The following is a 26,040-nucleotide window of genomic DNA, read 5'->3' as shown; positions in this document are numbered from 1 at the left end:
TCATGCAGCTCGTCGGACCCCAGAGTGCCGCATTTGAGCCTGTCTCACCCTGATTCTTTCACCTCCGACCTCCCCCAGCTTCCAGCGTCCAGGTCCCTACTCCCATTAGGAGACATAACAATACTGAATTATTTACCAGTGTTTGAATAATTCAAGGTGAAACACCCATTTACTGGCTGAGAAAATGTGCCAATCTGATCTGTCCTGGGAATCAGTAAGGACTTCCTTAATGAGGGTGAGAAGGGAATGAAGATACTCACAGGGTTCACTTTTATTATTTTTTTTGATGCACAGTGTATATCACTATATGTCGTGTGTGTGTGTGTGTGTGTGTGTGTGTGTGTATATATATATGTATACACACTCAGAGAGTAAGTGAAGTCAGCTGAATGGGAAGAACAAGATCCAGGCAATTAACACTTATGCCCTGCTGGGATAATAACTAGCCCAAAGGAGGAAATAGACGCCACTGACATCAGGACAGGACACGCATGAAGGGTTTCATCCCAAGTCCAACATCCTAAGACTGTAGGCTAAGCAGAAGGAAGAAGTGTCAGAACCACACAAAGATCCATGAGTACATCAGGAAGATGGTCACAACTGGTCAAGGAGAAGAAGCATCATGGAAGGATGGGCCCTTGCAGGACATATACCACCAGCAGAGAGAAGAAATGGCTGATATCAAAAAATGTACCAATGTCTGGACAAAGTGGGACTGAAAAACAGCACAGAGGCAATAATCATGTCAGCACAGGAACAAGTTCTAAGCACAAGATCGATAGAGGCTGGGGTTTACTACACCAAGACCCAGGTGTAGACTGTGTGAAGATCCAGCTCAGACAGGATACAGTAGGGTGGAAGATGCTAACAGGCAACCAAGTGGTTAGCAAAATATACAGAAACATCTGTAAAAATGGGAGACGCCCCCTAGGGTGGTTAAGAATGACTGCGTCCTGTGAAACTTCCAGATACAGACAAACTAATGATGGCTAACCAGCTGGACCAAACCAGGACCCTCAAGCTCCCAGGCCTCTGGTAGAGCACACAAGTTTGAAGGATATGCATGTGTTTGGATGTTTGAGGCAAATCTTATATTTATAAAATAATATTAACACAGTGAGTCACAAGAAACAGTTTGAGCTTTAATGGTTGACATTTATTTTCACAGACATGCATACACTCAGAAGTTGCCATTGCTATCTTGGACACATAAACCTTAAAGTTGCTAAAAAATAATTTTTTGTTGTTGTTTTTTACAAATGCGGGTCAAATCACTATGTGTCATGAGTCAGAAACACACAAAAATGTATCACCTCACTGAATAATTCCTGTCAGCTTCATGGAATGTCTTAGCATCTCTTAGCTTGTTACTTTGGTTTTACAACCATAGTCAAAAACATCTAACATCTACACCATCTATGTTTTAGAATTTGTTTCATTTAGCATTTTTAAAGTCATTAGAAAAAAAGAGAGACATGTGAATTCGTCTACAATCTCATATTCTGATGTTCCAAGCTAGTTCAGGTCTGATCTGCACGGATATAAAGCTTTGAGGGTCAATTGTAGTTATCGTCATTATCTCCTTCATCTAGGTCATGAATTTCATCGCTGTCTTCCGTGATGTAGCTGTCAGGGTTTTCGGGCTCATCAGCGGACTCATCGTCGTCCTCGGTGTTCACTCTCCCTGACAGGACATCCTCTATCCAGTCCTCCAGCTCCTCTGCAGTGGGCAGGTCCTCATCATTGGACATGTCCAGCCAGACACTATCTGCCTGGAAAACAGAGAACCACAACATTTAACATCTTTAAAGTCTTTATTTTGGTGTTTTCTTAGAGTTTGATATTTTACTTACATCTGTCACATTGACCACACCGATCTGGGGTCTAAACAGGTCCAACTTAAAGGTTTTTTCCCAATAAGTGGTCAACTGTCAGGACAAGATAAACCAACTTCAGACATGTTCTGCATTTAAACAATGGTAGAATTTTCCTGTGTAGAAATTGTTTATAAGGGATCATTTTAAAAACTATTTGGTTAAACAGGAAGACGGAACCAGAGGGAAGTCATCAGGGTCGATCCAGACAATACTCAGCTCTGGGTTGTTGGTATTGTCTCTGGCCACATCTTTCAGGATTTCCAGGAACTCATAGCCATCTAAGGAAGAGACAACAAAGTTATCTGAACTCAACTCCAGTTTCTAATCAAGATAAATAAGTGTAATGTTAAACAATAGCTGCAGACCTGGATCTTCTTCCTCAGCAAAGGCAACAATATGTATTCCATCCATGTCATCTTCCTACAGATGGGAAAAATTTAAAGATTTAGAGTAATTAGTAGCTTGAATTCAACGTTGGCTTCAATACATTTAAAGAAAGTGCTTGTATACTATGTAATTTCTGCTTCCATCTGCTCTGATAAGACCAAACAATCACCCATGTCTCAAACATATTCTCAGCCCGGAGCTTCCTCAAAGTAGCTCTGTAAGAAGCACATTTGTATTAAATTTCACACAAAGAAATGCTTGAAATTTTAAGTTTTTTTTAATAAAACTTGAAAAAAATAACATTAACCTTCTGTGCTGGGTTACATATTCAACAATGTCTATCTCGGATAGAGGTCTTCCAGGCACGATGGCCGGCTCCTCCATGAATGGCTCATAGAAATTAACTTCATTCATCTTTAGGGAAAGATGTTTGGCTACCTAAAAAAAAAAGTTAAATGCCAAGATGTCACTTTAATGTTTTAGGGATGGTTTCATGTTTGTTTGTTTTTTTATGTTTGAAGTGAAGCTCATTAATCAAGAGTTTCAACTAAATTAGCTATCGCCAGTCTTTTTCAGAAACGTATATTTGAGGAGCGATGTGAAGATAAAGACTGGAAACAGCTAGCCTAAGTGATCAGATTTAACAAAAAACAAACACTAACATTAATTTACATACTTTAAACAACAGGTGACATGCTATGTAGCATGCTAAATAGTGAATTTCAGAGCTGCTAGCAGCTAGACTTTGATGCATTTGAATATAGCCATGTTAGCTTTTTGCTTACATGGCAAAAGTAAGCTAACAAGCTACTTGTTATTTACACACAGAAATTAATATAAGTTGCATTTAATTAAGTCTATATTCTAATTTATTATGGTTAGCGTGTTTTAAGTAATTATGGTGCATGTTACTGTAAAACAAAGTACAGTGTAGTATATTTTCTGTTAAGACTTACAGATTTATCAAATGTAGCAAAAAACTTGATGTAAGGCTGAAACCGCTCTGAGGCTTCCTGGAAAGCCTTGAAATCTAAAAAACAAAAACAAAAATGAGAGCTGGAAATAAATTTGAGAGAGATTGACAGGAACAAAAGCTGAAGTTCAGCAGTGACATTCTATAGTGATGGTGTGATGAGAAAGGCAAGAAAAGAAAGGCAGTGTCTTCATTCAATTTCTCATCAGATTCTGGTATCTTCATCCCAGTAACCAACTTTCCCTTAATACAGTTTTATACACTTGTAACACGATCCTAGTTCTCTTCCCAACAAGGTCACCGCCAGGGACCGACCTATATCTGGACAGAAATAGGCTTCATAATGAAAATTTGTGCCACTGTCGTATTGGCCAGATAGTATCTTCCCTGCCTCACATTTCTCCTTTTTTTGTGAGAAGAACTATAATTGCAGTTTGACCTATTAGACGAGGAGCCAGAAGCTATTTAAAGGCTGTCATGAGACTGAGTGAGACTAGCAAAGTCTAGAATCAGGTTTTCATTTAGCAGCCAGTAAGGCTATACGAAATATATCTCCATCAACCTCTATAGTCCATTAACATCTCTGAAGCACAATAAAACACCTTTATGGTATACTGAAAGAGTGTAAGTATAGGTGCAACCATACACTCCTAGTCTTTCTAAATTCCTTTAGAACTGCTCTTGTTTAAATGTAGATATATTTGGCCAGAGGGGCTGATGGCGCGATATGGCAGCCTCGCTTCTGTCAGTCTGCCCCAGGGCAGCTGTGGCTACAACTGTAGCTGCCTCCACCAGTGTGTGAATGTGAGAGTGAATGAATAGTGGAATTGTAAAGCGCTTCGAGGGTCTCGAAAAGCGCTATATAAATACAATCCATTATTATTATTATTGTTATTATTATATTGACATATGAGTTTGATGCTAAACTAACATGAATCTTCTCCTTTGAAATAACCAATGAGGCGGATGTCTTCCTCCATCCTCTCAAAGGCTCGCACCTCCATGGCATTATTGATCATCTCTACTGGGTCCTCCAGCACCTAAGGAGCAGTATAACACAGAAGGAAAACATGTTAGTCATTATTTAGGTAACTTAATCAGTTTGGTATAGTTGGATCAGTTCCAGTCTCATACACTTTTGTTTAATGTGGACTCATAATTACATGCAGCTTTGATTAGCTTAGCATTAGCACTGAAGATAGCAAACAGCTAGCTTGGCTCATGCCATGGTAATATAATCCACCTAACAGAGTTGAAATACAGGGTACTGTCACCTAACTGTTAAGTAACTGTTGCGCTAAACCTACCTTGGAAGGCATATACATGTCAGTCAATAATCAATGCAAAGCAATAATGCCGAACTTGTGCATGATGCAGTCCTAAAAACTTTAAAGTGTGTAGTTTAGATAAAAATGAAGTAAATGTATCAGGAACCAGGGGCCCAATTAAGGCCCTATTCACTGTTCTTTTAAAATAAATATCTTGTGCAATATGCCGTGTAAACCCAAACACTCAAATTAATTAAAAATATTTAAGTTTTCATATTTCTAAATTGGAGTTCTTGTTTTTTTAATAAATTGCACTATTTTGAGGATTAAGTAATCACCTCTTAAAGGTAACATTTCTCTGTCGTCAGTTGCATTGTTTAAATGTGAATGTGTGCATGTGCTGATAGTCAATAGGACTGAATTAATGTAGAGAATATTGCACATACAGTAATAAAGAGTGTAAAAAAAAAGCCTGCAGGAAGAGCAGTAAAAGCACAAACCAAAGGAAATCTATTAGTCAGCTCTAGCTCGCACTTGTCTTTTAATAATACAGCTTACTGAGTGGATGCTATGATATTAGAAGAAAAAGCTGTAGGATTCCAGAGCGTATAGATTTGACTAAGATGCTATTATTTGGCAAAATTATTAGTGCGTCGACCTAAATGTGCATAATAGATATTTGATCCATATTAGATAGATAGAAGCTGTGATGCCATGAGTGAAGGGGCTTGTTAAGCTATTGCTTAGCCTGAGTAGACGGCACAGGCTTCTTAGTGAGTTCTGCAAACTTTAATCTGTCTCCACTAAACTTTTGCACAACAAAAGTAAGGCAGAACCTTCTTATGTTTACAAAAAGAACTCCAACAACGTTGAGTAAAAGGGAGTTTTATATTAACTCATTACTTTTAATATTCTGGTAATTTATCTTAGCCTGTGGGAAATGTGAATGAAAAATCAGTTAGATCATCAAAAGTATATGAGATTTAACTGTAATCAAAAGGGACCTGTAGCAGTTGTGTTGCTGCCTTAACTTTTCTGATAACTTAGTTTACAGTGCATTTGTTATATGACATGACGGTTAGTAAAATGTGTGTTGTTGAAGAGCTTATTGATGTTGCAGTTGTGATATGTTAGGCATTCAACTAATTAACGAGGCTGAAGATTGATTGTCTTTGTGGGTAACGTAACTGCCGTCTGAAAAGCATCAGATTTTACTGCTCACGTCCAACAGGAACTCCACCAGAGTGTCTGCTGAGAGCTCCCCGTCAAACTCAATCACACGGTCGTCCTTGAACACGTACAAGCTGCCCACCTCCTCCAGTCCTATTTAGACAACAGATCCAACACTTTCAAAACAATACATTACTAGTAAAATGGTATAAGAAAACCATATGAGTGGATAAGCCAAGAGCAACACAGATGCAGTACATACCCAGTTTCTTGGCCACTTTGACATCCTTCTGGGAGTCCACCATTCCAAAACCAATGTCTTTGTTCTCCAGGACTTGAGCTGTAAGCTGTGTTCAAGAACAACAACTCATTCAGTATTGTGACTCTATTAAAATACTCTATAAAACACACTTTAAAAAAAACCTAGATCAGGAACATCACCTAATCACCTTGTGGCATCTAGGATGAAACGTTAAAAATGAGATTTAATGTTCACTATTTGTGTTGGGCCTTGTTGCACCAAGTTGGCAGTCATACAGGATGGACCATTGTTTGGAAGCTGATTGTCTCATCCTCATCTTCAAACTCACCTGCCACATTCTGACTTGAGAGTGCGTCAAACCCAGGCCTACTCGTCTGTCCCAGACTGTTTCCTGTATGTCATCCCCCTCACTTTCTCTCCAGCTTCCTGTCTACTTTCTGCACTGTCCTATCCAGTAACGGCAAAATACCTCATGTTCTGAAATCTCTTCATCGTGTTCTAAATGTTGTCTCTTTTCTAAAATCACAGAGGTCACCATCGCGATTGGTAAGAAGTTATGCATATACAAACAAACACAGGTGACACCCTCAGCCATACTAACAGCAGCAGATTGAGATTTAAACCTTGTTATTTAGGTTAGGAAAAGATTATGGTTTAGGTCAATATTAAGTACAAATCTTGGTCAAGTTTCATAGTGACCTTCAGGATATTGTTGTAGCCAGAGAGTACTTCCTCTCGGCTCTTGGTGGGAGGCTTTTGGCCAGTTTAGGGGCTTCAACACTGAAATAGGTGCAGTAAAACACCAGTGTTGGCAACTGGGAGCAAGACGCAAGAGCATAGCTGGTAAATTAAATAATAGTTGGTGACTTTTTATTTGACTTTTAAAAAAAACTGTACAGTGTGGACATGTGTGGACTAAAACCACCTGGTAAGTAAACCTTGAGATAAGAAACACTGGTGTGAACACCCTCTGCTCAGCGCTTTGATTTAGCTCTGACTTCTATGCTGTGTACTTGAGTCGACATCCACAGCTGCAGCCGTCTTCGTCAATACATCTTTTCATTACCGAGATGTCTGTGTACTGAGAGCCCCCTGTGGACTTTTCTTGTTAGAAGGAAGCTGTGAGTCAGGACTGCTTGCCTTTCAGCTTGCAGTTGTTGAGGAAGGATAACAGATTTAGAAAACCACTGAGGAGGGGGTTTACTTTGTGTATTTCTGCTTTCCAAGAGTGCACGAAACATGACAGAAATGTGAAACTGAAAATGTTGCCAAAGGTGAATACTAACAAATAAAAAATGCCTCCAAGATGAGAAGGAAAGGAGTGTGAGAGCAAATCTTCTGATTTCTAGTTCAAAGGAAGATAGTAAAGAGAATTGGGAACAAGCTATAATTAACAAAATGACCTAGAAACAATCTCTGGATATATGTAAACCACAGTGGAGAGCACAAAATGGGATTAAAAGGACTGCTTGCCAGTTAAGAGTGTGCACAGGTAAAACATAGATCCAGTCTAAGGAGAGAGTCTATACTTCAAGAAGACAGAGGAAACATGGGGCAACATGTCTGAAGTATCAGTGACTACTTGTGACAAGTTTGCATGGCAGAATGTAATCTGCAGGGATTTGAGCTATAGCTCAGCATCCGGTATGCCACAACAGATCCATCTCTCATTTCCTCGTGTCTTCTTTGATCAGTGGTGATACATTTCCCATAGCTTCCAGGTATTTGCAAACCTGAAAAACTCAGGAGCAATGAATTTTGCAAATAGTTTTTAAAACCAGTTCATTGTTTATGAAGGTTCATGATAGTAACATCCAGCAGATCGCTAGTGACCCCCTTAGAGTCAGGAATAGGGTTAACAGGGATTAACATTCACTTTGGGATATATTTTTTTTGCCTATCCAACGTGGTCTAAAGCTACAGAGCTAATGTGTGAGGCTCTATATTGGTCTTTGGCCTAAATACGAATACCATCATCCTCATAGGCAATATGTTTAGTATGTTAGAATGCTAAGTACTGCTAAGGCTTCTGGAAATGTGATTTTTTACCACAAAGCAACTGGTCAATAGACACAAAACGAATCAGCAATCCCAATAACTGCTTCTCCCAAATCTAATTTTTCAAGCAGAGAAGGCACTTTATGTTATAATTCATCATCAGAAAGAATTCTTTATGGAGCATTAACGCCTGAACCACATGAGTTAGCCTTTCTGTTTAATGCTTATCAAAACGTGAAAAAAAAGCCTCTATAAAAAAGTAGATTACATCATTATACTTCCACATTTCTCACTTTCCTTTCACGGTTAACTCCATTTTATAACACACAATGAATATCATTACCGACCCACTTGCCCTGCAGTCTGTGACACATACTGTCTCACCTCTTCCCACCTCAACCAGTTTCTCACCTCCAGCACCAGCTCTGTCATCTGGAACCTCTTCTGAAGACCCTTGTTGGCCGGCAGAGGTTCGTGGTAGAACAGGCACAGCAGGTCATATCTCTTCAGAGCCTTTTTGTAGTTGCGCTCATTGATGTCCACCACCCTGTCTTTCCCGTCAAAATTGGGGAACTCTAGACCTTCCTCGGCACTGCAAAGGAAAACCAGGTTAAGGCAGAGGCCAGATAGAAGAGAGAGCCACATGTGTTGCATTTTTGTTCAGCTGTGGATGTGTTTGCAAAAAAATACAAAATAAAAATCCAAGATCCTCTCAAGACAAAACTTGAAGAAATTGGCTATGAATGAGATCTGCAATTCATCCACAGCTTGGATCTCTATTATATCTCCAGCAAATCTGAAATACTCTGTCTAATATTTCACTGGGCCCCTGCTTCTTTTTATTGCCCTCTTTTGATAGCTCTCCCTCTCCACCTGTCTTCTGTCTCTTCCTCTCTCTGTCACTTACTGCCCAAATCTCAGGAGGGTCTCTTTCCTCCTCCTTTTCTCTCTGTGATGGAGAAACTCATTATATTGAGCACATTTGAAGGATAATAATTCATGAGGATGCTGTTCATGCCCTTGAAATAAACTCGTGATTTCATCAACCACTAAATCAGTAACGTCATTACCTATGTGGCAGTGTTTGTACATTTGAAACTCATGCCTTATGTTGTAAATAACTTTCTAATATATATATATATATATATATATAAGATGTGAGACCAACAATCCCTCAGTGTTTTAAGCTTTACGGTAACGAACAAATGAATTTCACTGCGAGCATTACCGTAATGACTGTAACCCAGCCAGAAGTAGCGGACCGCAGATAACAGCGGCACAGATTCTCCTCGTCAGACAAAGCTGGAGGATAGAGGGGAAATGGAGTGGTTTTGGTTGTGGAGGATTTTAATAGTAGTGCAAGTTTTTCACGCGTGTTTGGCCGGTGCTTCAGGTAATCTATTTTTAAACACCTACGCCTTTTGAATGTGTTAAAAAAAAAAAAAAAGAACTAGCGAGCTTTTATTTGTCCGTCGCTCTTTAAGATGACTTAAAGTTGGCTACAGGCAACCATCAATTCACCGGTGTTAGCTAACTAGCCCAGCAGCTAACTTTTAGGTTGGTATGAATGATGGGTAAGAGTTAGCTCTTTCACTCACATTCAGTACGATAATTTATAGTCGAGCCATTACATGACAGAGTGTTTTTCGTTCAGGAGTTACTTGAAGTGGTGTTAACCTGTATGGTCTGCTTGCTCTAAAAAACCTAACCTACACAAATACATTGATTCTATGTAAATTAGCAACTTGCAAACTGCGAAAAAGCCGCGCGTGTAGGTTTTCCCTTGTTCTTTAGACTCCATCGACGTGTGTTGTCTCTTTTAACGGATTGTGCAAATGCTCTGGCTTAAGCAAAGGGAAGCTCAAAAGTAAGCTCTCAGCCCCTTGTAAAGCCCTTATAAAGCCTAAGACTGTAATATGCTGCAAACTTTAACAGCACAATCAAGGTGTCCACTCATATTTCAAAGTTTCTTCAAATTGAATATCACACAAATCTGTGTTGTAGATTTTTTTTTAAATTAATAATGAACATCTGAACTGTTATTAGTAAACGCGACTGAAAACAAAAAGGGCACACAGGCAGCTGCGAATCTGGTTAGATACAATACATTAAAAATAACACGTCTGTTCTTCCCTAAATATTTCCTTTGTTGGCTGACTGGCAAACAACACTTCCTGCTTCCTGGTGTGTACTGGATAATTGTCCTGCTGCATAGGTGTGCTTCAGCCAGACATTTTCACTCAGGGTCTTTTGGTAGAGAGCAGAATTCATGGTTCCGTCAATTACAGCAATGAGCCATTTCTGCCCACTCGCTTTCTTCCCGTTGAATCAAGAACACTGACTTTAACTGAGTCAAGTGAGGCCTGCAGTTCTTTTTAGATGCTGGGCTCTTTTGTGACCTACTGAATGATTTTGACTCTATTAAATGTGATACAAAATAGCAAAATCTCCATTTATATGTGATGTTGCAGGCAACCAGTGGAAGAAAATTAAAGAAAGGATATCGGATACTGTTAAAGGGTACACTCCATGTGAATCTGTCAACTGTAGCTGCCACCTAAGGTTGGTGCACTTTATCTTTCTTGCATATGAACTGTATCCAGGCAAAAGATCATTCTGTTAGAAACCTCTTTATTATGAAATAAGTGTCAGATCTACGTATAGTATCTGACATACTGATCACATGCATGTTTACTGCTTCATTCCCATTGTGTAAGTTAAAGCATAATATGAACTTTGCCGTCTGTCTCAGTGTCCTACAGCATGACTTGCAGACCTTTAAAGGGGGGATTTCACAGGATGTCATGGCTGCTACGGTTCAGAGAGGAGTGGGAACCCACTACCAGATCATTGGGCACAAGCTGTACAGGGAGCAAAACTGCATGTTCCCTGCTAGGTAAAGCAGGACCTGGTGTGATTTTTAGAAATTGATCAGATACAAGTCATTGTTACTTGTCTGAACATCAGGTAGTTGTATCCATGACATGATGTGGGCCACTTCCCTGTTTTCAGGTGCAGTGGGGTGGAGCACTTCATACTGGAGGTGATTGACAAGCTGCCTGACTTAGAGATGGTTGTAAATGTGAGAGATTACCCTCAAGTCCCCCACTGGGTGCAGCCAACCCTGCCAGTCTTCTCTTTCAGTAAGGTCAGAATGTGGGCAGTATTTTTGAGGCACACGTGGATGTATTATTACTATTATTAAGTGCAGTAAGTGTTCTTGAAATGTGGATGTTTGTTTTTTAAGTAGACCTCAGACTACAACGACATCATGTACCCAGCGTGGACATTTTGGGAAGGCGGACCTGCTGTGTGGCCCATTTACCCCACCGGACTGGGAAGATGGGATCTGATGAGGGATGACCTTAAAAAGTAAGGTTTGCACTTTAGTGAGGAGAGGGGCTGACTAGTGAACGTACAGTTTGGACCATTGTCCAATTATGTGCACTGAAGAAATGTAATTTAGAAATTACGGTCACTTTTATACACAGTCCCGCATTTTTTGAAGCTCAAAGTGAATTGGACAAACTACCATAATCTTAAATATAATAATATTCCAGCATTTGGAGGAATCCTGCTGCTCCTGTCAGCAGTCCCATCAATGAACACTAGTGTTCCACTGGTAGCCATACTGATGACATCACAATGTTCCCACCGTGTTTGACAATGATGTGGTATGGCTCGGATCATGAGCTGTTCCTGTTGTTCTCCATACTTTGAATTCATTTAGGTGGTCCTTTTTCATATCCTTATTAAAATAATATCTCCACTTTGTTCTATATTAAATAAAAAATGTTGATTTTAAAGTACAACATTTCTAATAGTACTACTGCTAATAATGTGTTGTGTTTTAGATCTGCAGCACAGTGGCCATGGAAGAAGAAAGAGTCTAAAGGATTTTTCAGAGGTTCCAGGTCAGTGTTGTGAAGATGTTTACTTTGTGTAACTCTCTATGGAAATTCTTTTTCTTTTCATATACATTTACATCATATGTGTAGCTAGCTGTAGGACCCTAAATCATGTCTTCTGGACTGTGCTCTTTCTTTGGTAGAACCAGCCCTGAGCGCGACCCTCTCATCCTTCTGTCCAGAGAAGCTCCAGAGCTGGTAGATGCAGAATATACAAAGAACCAAGCCTGGAAGTCTGAGAAGGTCAATCACACTGACACCACACCACACTGAGCTCACAGACTTTTGCAATAATCTGAAATCCGTAAGATTCTTTTTAAATTGATCCTGCTTATATACGATCATTTCACTGTTATAGGACATATTATACACTTTTACAGTGGAATCCATCAGACCGACTTTAAATGACTTTTTTGTATTTGCTGCGTTTTAGGATACTCTTGGGAGACCCCCTGCCAAGGAAATTCCCCTGGTAGATCACTGCAAATACAAGTGAGCTCATTCTCTTGACATTGCCTGTATTTCATTCATATTTAAAGAGGAACCATTATACTCTTTCCCAGCTCTGTGTGATCTACAAATCAGAATGATCCTCCTGAAATCCTGGGCCTTAGGTCTGCCTTTCGGGCGACCGTGGCTCAGGGGGTTGGGAAGCGTATCTGTAACCGGAAGGTTGCCGGTTCGATCCCCGGGCTCTCTGTCCTGGTCGTTGTGTCCTTGGGCAAGACACTTTACCCTACCGCCTACTGGTGATGGCCAGAGGGGCCGATGGCGCGATATGGCAGCCTCGCTTCTGTCAGTCTGCCCCAGGGCAGCTGTGGCTACAACTGTAGCTGCCTCCACCAGTGTGTGAATGTGAGAGTGAATGAATAGTGGCATTGTAAAGCGCTTTGGGTGCCTTGAAAAGCGCTATATAAATGCAATCCATTATTATTATTATTATTATTATTATTATTTTATCCTCTGTCTGAAACAAGGCTTTTTAGCTCCAATTCTTTAAACCACCTTCCTTCTGATTGGCTGCTCATTGCAAACAGAAGGATTGAGCTGCAGGTGCTGTGGCGACACCCTCGTGGCATGAGAACAGCCAAAAGTAGCTTTTTTAAAGACATGTCCTATAGCTGAGTTTACAGCAGCTTTGTTGGGACATGCAGTCTAACGGATGACTTCTTTCCAATCTCCTGCAGGTATTTGTTCAACTTCCGTGGTGTGGCAGCAAGTTTTCGCTTCAAACATCTCTTCCTGTGCGGCTCCTTGGTGTTTCACGTGGGAGACGAATGGCAGGAATTCTTTTACCCTCAGCTCAAACCCTGGGTCCACTACATCCCAGTCAGGCAGGATCTGTCGGATCTCAGGTAGGTCAGCTTGTGTCCTCAGTAGAGATGGACTGATCCGATATTACGTATCGGTATCGGTCCGATACTGACCTAAATTACTGGATCGGATATCGGAGAGAAATAAAAAATGTAATCCGATCCATTAAATATCCCAAAAGCACTTCACAACACTTGCAACATGGCGTAACTCAGCTCATAACCTTAGCACGTCGAGCAGTATGCGTCACGTGATAGAGCGGCTGTGGTATAGCTTTAGTGTTTTTGTTTTTTTTTAAACTTCAGTATGAACTTATACAAAATGCAGCAAGATATTAAAAATGTTTTATTGATTAAAAATACACTATATCGGATTCATATCGGTATCGGCAGATATCCAAATTTATGATATCGGTATCGGACATAAAGTGGTATCGTGACATCTCTAGTCCTCAGACGTGTGGATGAAGTCTGTGTGTGCACCGTTAGTTTTGTTGTTTAAATGTATTTGTTAAGACGTCCCTTTGGTTTAGAAAAGAAGACGGCAGCTTGTGTCTTTATACAGTGTGTGTGTAGCCTTCTGTCTGTTGTCCAATTTAAAAATGTGAGGCCTTTTATATTCCTTTTATAGAACAAAGGAATGTATTTACAAACAGCTTTGACAATTTAAACCTGATGACACACAATAATGATTTGTTATATAGGTAAATGTGCAAATTTACACATTTTAATTGCATCCTTGAACATATAGTGATACGCTGACTGTATATTTCAAGCCAAAGCATTTGGATAAATGCCAACAAGCTGGTGAAACAACTAATAGCTTGTAGCAAACCAGAGAGCTTGACAAGAAGGCTGGATGGGGATTTTAAAGTGAGCTCTCAAACTTTATTTGTTACTTTATTTCAGGTTTTATTTTGAAATATCTCTATTCTATGCACGCCCAAGAGTACTATTTGCCAAGTAAGGAAGAATTTGCAAATATAAATGTGTCTGCACTCTGTGTCCTCAGGGAGCTGCTCCAGTTTGTTAAAGAGAACGATGCCATCGCGCAGGAAATAGCTACAAGGTGAGAGAACAGAACTTCATGATTGAGCAGGAGTAGCTGCGATAACCTTCTCCCAGCATCACGTGACTTTTCTGCTTCCCAACCTCTCTACAGGGGGAAGGAGTTCATCCTCAACCACCTGCGAATGGAAGATGTTTCCTGCTACTGGGAAAGACTTCTGACCGAGTTCAGCCAGCTTCTCACCTACAAACCCCAAAGAAAGAACAGCTACAACCAGATAGTCCACCGAGCCAGCAAAACAGAGCTGTAGGACAGACTGTGTGGGACCAGACTGTGAAGATTCTGACTGTAACTGAACCAGGGCGTACGGTTTCCTTTCAAGCAGCACTGTGTCATGTTGTTAGTATTCAGTTTTTATTTACCGATCTGAAGTCTGACGCTTTAAGGCTGTCTTCATGTATTTGTGTTTATTACAGTGTTTGAGACCAATGACCCACATGTCCACCAGTTAGTGGGCTTAGATTACACAGCTGTACAAGCAGCTGACTGTAGATGCTGCCAGTAATTAATCTGTGCCCACAAGAGTCTATCAGTATATTTTGAAAGAGGGGGAAAAGTGTGCACACTGTTTCTCTGTGGTGTACATTCTTCCATCAGATCACGTGACTGACACGTCTCTCTAAAAGAGCCAGCATTTGCAAGAGTACACTAAGGATCCCTCGATCAATAATTCTTGTGAAATTTTCCTTTTGTTCATGAAGAATCTTCAGGTGCCACTAGGGGGCTTATGTGCCAAAGTCCTTACTGATCACTCTGGTTTGATGAGTTCAGTACTTCCAGATGTGACGACTGTTTTTGCGCCTGTTATCCATCTAACCAGCACAAGTGCGTAACTATAACGCATGTTTATAAGCCACTAAAGAGGCAATCCATTATTTTATACATCAGTTTATTTTTATTTGTCAAAAAGTTATAGCTGTGATTGTTATTTTGATTATATTATAGTGACATTATCAAGGTTAGTGGAAATCATGATGTAAAGGAAAATCCGAGGGATTGTTGGTGGATATCAGTTTGGGAGTAACTTTTATAACTAGATTACATGTGAATATTTAGACTCTGTAGGCGAGAGGCAAGAATTTTGGTACTAGAAGCTTTCTGGTTTGTGTTTTGTTGTCCAGTTGTGGTTTTTGAGCAAGCTTTGGTTGCATGCAGGTAACTTGTCCATGTAAGAGCAAAAGAGCAATTACTCCTACTGATGGGCTCATAGATTGGTCTGACAGTTGTTTTTATTGAAACTAAAACTTTAATTCTCCAGGAAAGGATCATAATGGAAATATAATGCACTCCTGTCTTTAAGTCATTGAAAACTGTAATGGAAATGGACGAAGGGTGTTCAGATATTTACAAAAGATGTGTAATTATTAAGTGGTAGTTAAGGATACCAGGTTTACCATGTTGGGATAATTTAATGCACAACAAATAGTTTGATATTAAATGAATCTATGTTTAGTACAGTTAGTGAAAATAATGTGTAGTAGTGGCTAAAACTGGTAAGATGAATGTCTGAGGATCATGTGGTAGTAGAGTTTCTTCTTTGCCACCAGTGAAGTTGATTGCAAAGCTTTGGTAAAGATAAGTTTTGTTACACTGCCCTCTACTGGGCAACTGGAAAAACTCTAGACTTTTACTAAGTTTCATGATAACCGGAATGCAAATCTTTAGCTATATCAGTCTACATTTCACCGCCATCGATTTTATAACATAGATAGAAGGACACTTTCTTTTACACAAAGTGCCAGCAGTGAGCAATAATATTCAGAGTAACCACTTTGTTTACCATTTCTGATAAAGCTGCCTTGATATCAAGACATTATAGATGATGTAACTGATACATGATCATGTTGAATATGTTGTAGTATTCGGTTATTTGAGGAAAAAAAGAAGCTGAGATGATGTGTCTGGTCATAGTGTTTGTTTTTATTTCAATAAACTGGTTAAAACCTTTTAACATTGTCTTTGTCACACTTTTGTCTTTGTTTTTGCCTCTTGCTGTACATATGTATGTATGTATGTATAATATTCACGTGTGTCCGCTGTATTTAGTTAAGGTTTTACCCCTTAACTAAATAACTATATAATAATAACCCATCATAAACTTAAACCACCCGCTTGTGTCAGCAACGGTAACAGCAGCTGTGTTAGTCCTCCAGCGATAGGCGGCGCTATTTTCAAGTCTTTCAGCTGTAAGTCTTGGCCGGGGTGAAAGGTTTGGACGCCGGTGGATTATGTGGGAACTGTAGTGGTGGGAGTGAACTGTAGTAAAGCGCTCTTCTGAAGGGCATTATGAAAAACAAATATCTGTATTTTCGTACATTAATCGGAACGGCACGTCTTTGTAAAAACAAGCGGTTCATTTCAGAGGAATTCAAGTAAGTTGTTTTGCACCTGCTGTGATGTGTCAGAGGCTAACAGCATGCTAACCATCCGAGGGGTTGTTACACACCAGTGTTTGAACAGACGAGGAGCATAAAACCGACCGCAATGAAAACCGGTGTCGCGTTTTGGGAGCTGTAACGTCAAACTGTGCTGTGTTTGTCATAAATAAGGTGCTGCTGCTGTGTTAGCCTGAGCAATAGCACATGCAAAGTTTGACCTGACAAGAGCACTGTATGAAGAGACAGCTTTATGTGGCATCACTTATCCACCAGCACACTGGCTTTAAAAAAATTATATATTAATTGTTATTAATAAAATCTCGCCAGAAATAATCCAAATAGTCCTCTGTATAAGGTTCTGCATAAACAAACACCCATTTCAGATGAACACAGCCTAAATGCTATTAAAATTTTTCTGCCTTGTTGGGTTAAAACAACACAATCAAATCAAATCAATCACCAAAGCCATTTTCATCTACATTTTCTGCCTATTGAGGGGATACAACAGCTAGAACTGTGTTGGACCCTATTTGCCTTTAAAACTGCCTCAATTCTTCGTGACATTGACTCACAAAGGTGCTGGAAACAACTTTGGTCCATATTGACCCAACAGAGGAATCTACCTTTCTAATCCCAGTAGATCAGCAGTTTCTAAAACACTCACACCACCCTTTCCTCCCCATTATGATGCTGAGTTCGAACTTCAGCAGGTCAGGATCCTGTCTACATGCCTGAATGCATTGAGTTGCTGCCATCAGAGTTCGTGTCATTGAGTGGCCACTCCATAGTCTTACAGCAGGAGTGAAAATACAGGGTTAGGGTCATTCAAATTGTTTAGATAAACAAAATTGTAAAATAGTATTGTTTCCTCTCAAATACAGCTTGATTGTTTCGCGCCTTGGTGCAAACAGACTCAGACTCATAATCTTATTTCTACTGTGGATGGTTCAATAAATGTGGACATTTCCTTATATATTTACTGTTTGTGCTCTGGTTAAAAAAATCTCAGGCAGAATAAGGTTACTGTCACCTTTTATTTTTACCTGAGCAGTTGACACATCCTGATTAGCAGATCTGAGGTTTTGTGCTCTGAGAGATCAATAGTGCATTTTACAGTTGGGGGAGGAAAAAAGCCTATTTTTCCCAGTTTCTGTTGATGGGACTGTAGAATTCAACAGCTGCTTAGTCAAACAGCCTGTGCAGCGCTGCCAGGCCTTCATTCGCCTCGAGGCTCTTGGTTTTGAGGATGGAGCTTGAGCTGAGGCGGCGAGTGTGGCGTCTCAGCCCGTGACCATGTGTTTCTCCCTGTTGCAGCACATCAGCAGCTGAAGCGTGATGCATCCAGAGCGGCGCAGGACAAGCGTTGCCCTGCAGAGACGACTGGCAGATTCAGCCCCTCAGGGCACGCTGAGCACCGGCCAACTGCAGGGCTTCATCCAGCGTGCCAGGCCTCCTTTCTTCTGCTTTCTGCTCCCCAGGGTTCACGCAGCTGATGTGGCTGCTGCACAGATGCCCTCTTCCTCCTCCTCCTCATCATCCTCTTCCTTCACCAGTACTGCTCCTGTAGCTATCCCTTCATCCAGCAGCCTCCCGAAAAACATCGGGAAGCCAGAATTCCCGAGCACGGGATGGGAGCGCATCAAAGATCTCTTTGACAGAGAGTTAGTTTTCTTGTTACATTGTTTCACTTGTTGGTGTCTTGGTGTTTTTGAAAAGGTCTTTGTGTATATGTAGACACTGTGGTGTCAAATTCATCGTGAACCATGTAGTTGATGAGTTAAGATTATTTAACTAAACTTGCAGCATCCTTTAGTTTTAATGGCTTTTTGCTCTAATGGCTTCTAATGTAACAAGTTCACTCATTACTGGCTTTAAACTTACAAGGAACATTCTCGTCCCTGTTTAGTGTGACTCAGAAATACCCAGAGGAGATCACCAATGTTGTAAACAGCGGTGCTCTCGGTGCACTTGCAGGCTTTGTCTATGGGGGCTTGCCAGCAGCTCGCCACGCCAGGGAGAGATATATCCAAGTCAGCCAGGCAGAATTATACACTAATCGTGTGGACGCAGTGGTAAGTGAAATCTGTGCCTTTAAAACCATATCTGCTGTGGTTTTGGGTGCAAATGTTCCATGAATGATGTTCGTGTTCAGCTTTAATATTGTGATGTCATAGTTTCTGATTTTATTGAATTATTATTTAGTGGTCTGAAGTGGAGCATTGAGAATAATGCTGCAAATAAAAGTCTGTCTGTGCCTGTTCTGTCTGTCAGCGCTCAGCACACAATGCAGCTATCCGGGGGTTTATAAGATATGGATGGAGATGGAGCTGGAGAGTGGCTGTGATAGTTACCTTGTTCAGGTAAACAAAAACAAAAAACAGGTGGAGCATGTGAGGAAAGTGTGTGTAGTGTTACTTTTACAAGGGCTCAAATCAGCTTGTGGATCTGGAGTATTAATAACAGGAGAATGCACAGAATGCTGAATGTCACATAAACAATGTGCAGATGTTTATTGGATGTGAGCGCTTTAACATTGCTAGTATACCTCGGTCAGTTTGTTTTGGCCTCACTGACTCAACATCGTGTGTGTTTCCTCTCCCTGTGTAGTTCTGTGAGCACGGGACTCTCCGTGTACCAAGACAAAGACGCAGTCAGCCAGTATGTTGCAGCTGGAGGTGAGTCACGTGATCTGATCAGGGCGCCTGCAGGTTGTAGTTCCAACTCTGATTGTTTTCAGTTATTTCTATAATAAATGCCCATTAAAATAGGACCGTATGTGATGATATTAAAATGTGAAATGCCTGTTCAGTTACATCCAGAATCTATGTTTAATTATTGCTTGACAATAAAAGTGTTCTTTCAACATGTCCAGTACAAATTCCTGCACATTGAAATGATGAAACTCTGTATGTGAGCAGCTGTGACTGTAGGCCTTTTCAGACTGAACCTGGGCCTGAGAGGGCTGGTAGCGGGCTCGGTCATCGGAGCAGTGCTGGGGTAAGGCTGGCTTCTGCTTCTACACGAATTCTTTGACTTCCAGTCCCAACAGTGCATGTTGAACTTTTTTCCATCTGATGTAATGGAACATGCTCAGTCCTCGGTACTGAGCTGACTTCTATTATCAGATGCTGTGTATTTACTTTTTGACATGCATGCATGCCTTCTCGTGTGTGTGTGTGTGTATTTACATTCATGCCTGTGTGCTCGAAGTCAGTGAGCACTCTGGCAGCCAGCTGCGCCCCTCCCAGCAACCCTCTGTCACCCAGCTGAACCTCCCCCCTCCTCCTCCTCCCCACTCCCTTCCAAGTCTGCTCGTGGTGCCAGAGGGACTCATGTACCACAGAGGACAGTGTTTTGGGTACTGAACCAAGGAGACGGGCCAAGGCAGCAGCTGCCCTTCTCCTTTCATACCATTGGTGTTATTCCAGCCTCTTGTGTCCTTCTACCGTGGTCTGATGTAGACTTGGAGGTGCTTCATCCTCTGTCTCATCTTCACACCCTGGCCCACTTTAGCCTCGCTCGTCCTTTCAGCTGAGCGCACAGAGCTAAATGCAGATTGTATAACTGCAAATTGAGTGTGTTGCCTTTGATGGTGTAACAGAGGAGGGTCTAGTTTGGATCATCCCTGTGGTCAACTCCATAATGGCTTAGCCATACTTCCAGTTGGCCCTCCACTAGCACTGCTCCCTCCTCCTCTTCCTCTCACTGTCTGCTTCAGTGGCCAGCCACCTGGAGCATTTGATGTGCGCAAATGGCTCCAGCCACGGCTACGCCAGGTGTAGCTGGGGCAGAAGGGGCGGCATGAAAGCAGGCAGCTAATTGCAAAGCACATCACGCTCCAGATCTTTAACCATTATGGTTTCCTTATTCATGTCGTAGAGGTGTGAGTGGAAAGTGCGGAGGGTTCGGAGAAGCTGGGCCGCAGCAGCTGTAGAAACTGTTTAAGGAAGTTATTACAGTGTCGATGCTTCCATTGAACAGGCATCTGATATGTTTTATGTTATACAACATAGACTATCTGATGGACTGATCTGTGTAAAAGTGTAAAGGTGAGCATCACAGTTACAGTGATACACACTGACTTCTACACAGGATTCCGGTTGGTGCTCTGGTCATTGCCTTGCAGTCCCTGACTGGAGAGACGATCCGAGAGAGGCGCAGGAGAGAGCGCAGGGAACTGTATGAGCACAAGCTTGCAGAATGGTAAGATCTATCAGAAATAAATACAAAGTGTCATTTTATCCTGATGCTTCTTGGTTAATCAGAGCTTGTGTTTCCAATAAAAGGACAGCCCGTTTGCAGTTGACGGATGAGCTGATTTCCAACTTGAATGTGAGCTCTCAGGTGGAGGAAACCAATAAGGACATGCAGAGGATCCAGGAGCTGCTCAGTCTACCACAGAATGAGGATGTAGTCAAAGACTCAAGTGGACAGTGAGCATGGCTGCCTTCACTGTCTGCTATCTGTTGGAATCTGGAAAATACAAACGTTCTCCTACTGAATGGAAACCGATTCAGATGAATTCATGATGCTGTTGTACAAGAAAAGTAGATCCAACGAAGAGCTCACCTAAATGTGACATGGGATACAGGAAAAGGATTTTAAGACTAAAGACAAATATTCAGTATCTGATTTGTGCCACTTAGTCCACATTGGTGTTGTAAAGGTTAAGGTGGACTTGATGTGATGCTTCTCTGTACTTTTAATACTGAAGTTGACTGACACAGTATGTCCCGTGGTTGAAATCACAAAGTCAGCATTGTTGGTCGTACAACTTATTAAAACCACGCGAAAGAAAGAAAGAAACAGACTCCTCTCCAAACCAATAAATATCAATTCATGCTACAAAACACTTCGTTCTCTCTGTGTGTAATCTGTAGTTTGCTTTTGACTTTGCCTTATGGGCTTTTCAGCAACTAGGTCAACCAAAGCCTCGGCCCCTGGTGTAAAAAAGATGTGACACAGCAACAGCTGGGGCTCAGGATGCAGCAGTGACTGCTGACGTGCACATGGACAGCCAATAGAAGCAGGCTGAGCAGGCTGTGATGTGGAGAGCTCAGAGAGCTTCAGGTAAACGCTTCAAACGAGAAACTAGTAAATAGATTTCTCTCTTCTTTTTTTTAACCATTTAGTTTGGAGTAACATTGCAAGTCTGACTTTTTCCAGACTTAATTTACTGTTGGAAGGAAAGTGTTAGCATCATATTTGTTCAAATTAAAAACCTTATTGGATTCCAATATAAAATTATCCCAAATAACCACAATGAAGCTGCAGCTCTTTTACATTTATACTTTTATACTGCATCTGAGGGATGGGTCGACAAGTGAATACATGCTGTATTCACCCACTTCCTCCCATGAATCCTCCCATCAGTTTCTTAATTTTTCTGAGAGAGTAACATGACTTCTGAAAATGAAAATATGAATGATTGCTGAGTAATTTGTTGATAGAATGACAGCAAGTGAAGTATGTTTCATAAATGGGCTCTGAGCGCCCTCTGCTGATGGCTTTGCATGAGTGAGTACAGAATACAACAGAGATGTGTGTCTTCAGTAACTGCGGTATTTCAAAGTTGAAAACTGCTCCACAGCTGAAACAATGCAACAAACGCATGCATACTGCAACACAGGGGACTTTCTTCTGGCCTGTGAAATGCTCGGACACCAAAGCGCTGTCAGTATTTGTTAATGGGTTGTGTCCACCGTGTGTCCACATGGAAAAGAACTGAGCTGAACTAAGATGTGCAGGAATGACACTAAAGACTGTTTCTTAGTTAGCACAAGGACCAAAAGTGGATTTGCAAATTTCTGTGAGAGTTGGTGACACGATCACTCATGTTGTGTGTGATGGGAATCCAAAAAACAAAATAAATAAAACATGAAAAGACGCTTGATGAATATTTGGAGAATATTAGATGTGGGGGTGGGAGTTTATCTTATGAGGCTGCATGAAGGAGGTGTCTTTGGTAGGTGGCACCATGAATGCCTCAACGTATACCAGAAGCTAACGAGATGACTGAGTCGCCAGAATCCTCCAGAAAAGAGATGACGACAAAGCAAAGCATGTTGGCAAAACGAGTGTTTCTAATACAGGCAAAAGAAAAACTATCACCTGGAGAGGTGTGTTGCCTGACTTGAAACAAGTGAAACACCTTTGGGGCATCTTTTAGAGACAAAAGTAAAGAAGGCAGAGCATCCCTTTGGAAACCAAGAAGGACCAGGCCATTAAAAACAACAGCAGACAAAGGAAGCTTTTAAAAAATACAAATGTATTTTCATCTTCTGTACCTCTGCAGCTGTTAGATATTATATGAATCGGTTTAAAGAACATTATCTGACACTGCAGTGTAAAGCTGATGATCTTTGCATAGAGAGAAAGTGTTTTAAATGCCTACAAGCCCAAAACAAGCTTTTTAAATGTGCACAGTGATTTGTGTGTAACCTTTGAGGGTTCACAGCATGTATCTTGACCACACGTTGAACCATTTATCAAATCTGTGCATCCAAACCTAAAGAAATACTGCTCATTTCTGCACAACGTTTTAAGTTCGGCTTCACAAATCGGATCATTTTCTCTTTAAAAAAGCTTCCTGTGCACACGCATGTCTAAACCGACATGTAAAAGCTCTCTTACAAACCATAAATGCGCGTGCACGAATGGCCTGGCACGCACAAATCACGTCGCATGCCGACGTGGGGTTTTGGCACAACTTTGGCCCAGCCAGCCTCACTCAAAACCACAAATCCAAGCTGCATTCAAGTCACAGTAAAAAAAAAAAAAAAGGAACATCTGGGCTTCCGCTGTTTCGTCTCCAGGGTTTATCTAACCGGGCAGAGCAGAAACGAACTGAGCATTGACTGACTTTTCCCAGCAGATGAACATCCAGCATGTAGCGGCAGCTTATTTAAAGAATAAAATAATATCTGTGTTTTCTAGTGGAGGAGAGATGAACCCATCTGTTTATTGGGGGAAAAAAATACAATAGAAACCCAGATGTCTCCGTTTTCCACTGGGCCTTGAACGTAGCTTAGATTTTTGGATTATGCGAAGCAGCCGCCTGACAGTCGTCTCAGAACCTCTCCCGGGCATGTGACGCAGTCTGTGGGTATCAACGATTTGTGTGCATACGTTTAAGGTTTTGTAAGCGACCAGGAGGGACGTGTGCGCACAGGAACCTTTGTCAAAGAGAAAATGATGAACTTAAAAAGTTGTGCGCAAATGATCGCAATGTGTTCAGGTGCATGTCTGTGTGTGGACTGGAGCGCTCATTTGTTAACCCTCAAAAGTTACACACAAATCACGGTGTACACTTAGTTCAGGCTTGTGGATCATATCACATACATTTGTAACGCTTTTGGCAAAGCTGTCTCCATGTCTTTGAGCTAAAATTGGATATTGTTATAAGATATTTAATTCTTAGCTCTGATTTAAGGAGAAACTAAATCCAGACTCTCATTTTTACTAAATGACATCTGACAGTCCAAAAATTCTGTGTCATCACAACAGAGGTATTGGCTTCAGTTTAGCTGTCTAAGTGAGAGATGGGTCTTTACTTGGTTAGAGCAGCTGTCTCTTCTGTGCATTGCTGGTGTCTCATCAAGATGCAAAACTTAAGTAACATAGTGCTTTGGTATAGGGACAGGATCTCTGTAGTCTGCTAAACTCAGGAGCAGGCAACAGCAGCCCTGATGTGACGTCCTATTGTATAATGCCACTATGCATCCCGGTGAGACTCTGCACTCAGTAGCGGTCATAGCCTGTTTGGCGCCCTGGGCGAACACCCCCTCTTACCTGTATCTTTTGCTCGTTTCTCCTTGTAGGAGTCATAATTAAATGCATTGAATTTTAATGATCACTCGGTTTTCATTTGTTTGGTTGCTATGGTGATGTGTAACGGGAGTCACGTGGGTGCTAGCGGCGACATTAAGAGGGCGTTGTCAGTCTGTCATTCACTGGTTTGATTTTGACAGAGAAGAGGGCTGGGTAGCCGTAGTTTTTGTTGACCGCAGCACAACGAGTTTCCACTTGTTGCATTAGAGCCTGTGATGTTTTAAGAGTTTGAATCGCGAGCCGATCACATTGCTCTGTAAACTTTTCAAGCACTTTAATAAACAAGCAAGCAATTCCACCTCTGGCATTACTGCGTAAAGTTGACAGTTGACAGGCTCAGTCCCCGGCCTCTAGCGACTGTGGAAGTCGCTACACTCCTCCTCTTCTTTTCTCATTTAAAAAATGAGAAAAGAAGTTTAAAAACGGGTTGTGTGTGAGACTTTAGATCAACAAAATATAAAATATACATTTTAAATTGTTATTGATCCCTTACCCCTGGTCCTAAAGTGTATATTTATTTTCTTACTCTTCTTATATATATTGTTTGTTTACTTGCACTGCTGTAACTGGAGCCTCGTCGTCTCGTCTCTCTATATACTGGACTGTATGTAGCGAAGATGACAATAAAGTTTACTTTGACTTCGGCAGCGAGCAGGCGCACCGAGGGCTCTCGCGCTCACTTTTCGCGTGTAGAATTTTGAAAAAAACATCGGTGCAAATTAAAAGTCTGTATTATAATGTCTGGTGTTTTCGTGTTTGTTGGTTTGTTTGTAATTTGTTTTATTTTGCGAGTTTGTCATTTTTGCTGCTGCAGCCAGCCAGCCATGCCGCTGCCGCCCCGCCCTTTCCTCCCTGTGCCGCAAGCAGCAGGCGCACCTCGCACGCCCTTACTCCCAGCAAATGGGCGATAGAAAACCAATGCCATTCCCAATATGCGCTGGCATGATCGGGGCAGCATGAGAACGAGCCGTGATGCCGCCCCGTGTCGCCCGTATCTAAAACCGCTACTGTCTGCACTATTTGCATGGACATTTTGGCACAAAATGGACAGATGGAGTGAAAACAGTGAAGTTTGATGTCATTTGGACGAAGTTGTCTTTTGAACTTTGAAGACGGCCCAGACTCCAGGTGCTCGCGCTGTCCTCAGACACCAGCTACTGCACGTGAGGACAAGTAGGGGGAAACACACGTGAAATTTCTATTGTACTTTCATAACTGTATCTGACTATAGGCGTTGCTTAAATGGTGCGTTAAAGTGCAACTCGTTCAGATTTTTTTTGTAACGTGAAATTGTCACTGAAAAGGCCGACTTAAACACTTGTCCGTGACATTAAATGACAGTTATTTTATTACAAACATGTACGCGGTTATTTTCATAGAATTCTTTCCATTGGAGGTTCAGAAAGCTCACTAGGCCCATTTCTACTTTAGTTAAACACTCCGCCTCTTGTTGTGCATTTACACCTAGGAACAGGTGGAGACAGTTTAGTGAAACAAAGAACAGCTTCAGCAGTCTTGGCTTTACATGATGCAAGCCAACTATACATTTAGTGATTGAAGTCGTCCCTGCGTGAACACGGTGTACAGATGGGTACAGACAGCAGCCT

At 41.3% G+C, this 26,040-nt stretch overlaps 3 protein-coding genes across 3 annotated transcripts; 2 read left to right on the top strand and 1 right to left on the bottom strand.

The window, feature by feature from the left end:
• Nucleotides 1-1,145: 1,145 nt before the first annotated feature.
• Nucleotides 1,146-8,791, bottom strand: LOC102790328 (calsequestrin-2-like). Its single transcript, XM_006804080.2, has 11 exons — nucleotides 8,347-8,791; nucleotides 5,938-6,022; nucleotides 5,728-5,828; nucleotides 4,169-4,277; nucleotides 3,221-3,294; nucleotides 2,572-2,702; nucleotides 2,434-2,479; nucleotides 2,243-2,297; nucleotides 2,055-2,155; nucleotides 1,854-1,928; nucleotides 1,146-1,772 (listed from the first exon to the last, which is right to left on the bottom strand). The coding sequence occupies exons 1-11, from the start codon at nucleotides 8,587-8,589 to the stop codon at nucleotides 1,557-1,559; spliced, it is 1,236 nt and encodes a 411-aa protein (XP_006804143.2). The 5' UTR covers nucleotides 8,590-8,791; the 3' UTR covers nucleotides 1,146-1,556.
• A 432-nt stretch (nucleotides 8,792-9,223) lies between these two features.
• On the top strand, nucleotides 9,224-16,176 carry poglut1 (protein O-glucosyltransferase 1). Its single transcript, XM_087836695.1, has 11 exons — nucleotides 9,224-9,328; nucleotides 10,407-10,497; nucleotides 10,688-10,831; nucleotides 10,948-11,083; nucleotides 11,186-11,307; nucleotides 11,790-11,849; nucleotides 11,987-12,086; nucleotides 12,277-12,335; nucleotides 13,031-13,198; nucleotides 14,169-14,225; nucleotides 14,319-16,176. The coding sequence occupies exons 1-11, from the start codon at nucleotides 9,256-9,258 to the stop codon at nucleotides 14,473-14,475; spliced, it is 1,167 nt and encodes a 388-aa protein (XP_087692821.1). The 5' UTR covers nucleotides 9,224-9,255; the 3' UTR covers nucleotides 14,476-16,176.
• Nucleotides 16,177-16,426: 250 nt separating this feature from the next.
• On the top strand, nucleotides 16,427-21,453 carry timmdc1 (translocase of inner mitochondrial membrane domain containing 1). Its single transcript, XM_006804081.3, has 8 exons — nucleotides 16,427-16,597; nucleotides 17,918-18,264; nucleotides 18,510-18,675; nucleotides 18,875-18,963; nucleotides 19,211-19,278; nucleotides 19,522-19,600; nucleotides 20,696-20,806; nucleotides 20,890-21,453. Exons 2-8 carry the CDS (start codon nucleotides 17,939-17,941, stop codon nucleotides 21,038-21,040), a joined length of 990 nt encoding a protein of 329 aa, XP_006804144.1. The 5' UTR covers nucleotides 16,427-16,597; nucleotides 17,918-17,938; the 3' UTR covers nucleotides 21,041-21,453.
• The last annotated feature ends 4,587 nt before the right edge of the window (nucleotides 21,454-26,040 follow it).

Source organism: Neolamprologus brichardi, chromosome 23, assembly GCF_056152115.1.
Source record: "Neolamprologus brichardi isolate AB-2024 chromosome 23, ASM5615211v1, whole genome shotgun sequence".
In the NCBI taxonomy this organism is placed as follows: domain Eukaryota; kingdom Metazoa; phylum Chordata; class Actinopteri; order Cichliformes; family Cichlidae; genus Neolamprologus; species Neolamprologus brichardi.
The sequence above is the reverse complement of the archived record's forward strand: the minus strand, read 5'-3'. Positions and strand labels throughout refer to the sequence as shown.

Coding starts and splice junctions, on each gene's coding strand:
- timmdc1 (XM_006804081.3), top strand. CDS start 17,939: ATGCATCCAGAGCGGCGCAGGACAAGCGTTGCCCTGCAGAGACGACTG. Junction 18,265..18,509: donor AAAGATCTCTTTGACAGAGA/GTTAGTTTTCTT, acceptor GTCCCTGTTTAG/TGTGACTCAGAAATACCCAG. Junction 18,964..19,210: donor GTGATAGTTACCTTGTTCAG/GTAAACAAAAAC, acceptor CTCCCTGTGTAG/TTCTGTGAGCACGGGACTCT.
- LOC102790328 (XM_006804080.2), bottom strand. CDS start 8,589: ATGCAACACATGTGGCTCTCTCTTCTATCTGGCCTCTGCCTTAACCTG. Junction 6,023..8,346: donor TGACAGAGCTGGTGCTGGAG/GTGAGAAACTGG, acceptor TCTTGAACACAG/CTTACAGCTCAAGTCCTGGA. Junction 3,295..4,168: donor TTTCAAAGGAGAAGATTCAT/GTTAGTTTAGCA, acceptor TTTGTTTTTTAG/ATTTCAAGGCTTTCCAGGAA.
- poglut1 (XM_087836695.1), top strand. CDS start 9,256: ATGGAGTGGTTTTGGTTGTGGAGGATTTTAATAGTAGTGCAAGTTTTT. Junction 9,329..10,406: donor GTGTTTGGCCGGTGCTTCAG/GTAATCTATTTT, acceptor GTGATGTTGCAG/GCAACCAGTGGAAGAAAATT. Junction 10,498..10,687: donor AACTGTAGCTGCCACCTAAG/GTTGGTGCACTT, acceptor CGTCTGTCTCAG/TGTCCTACAGCATGACTTGC.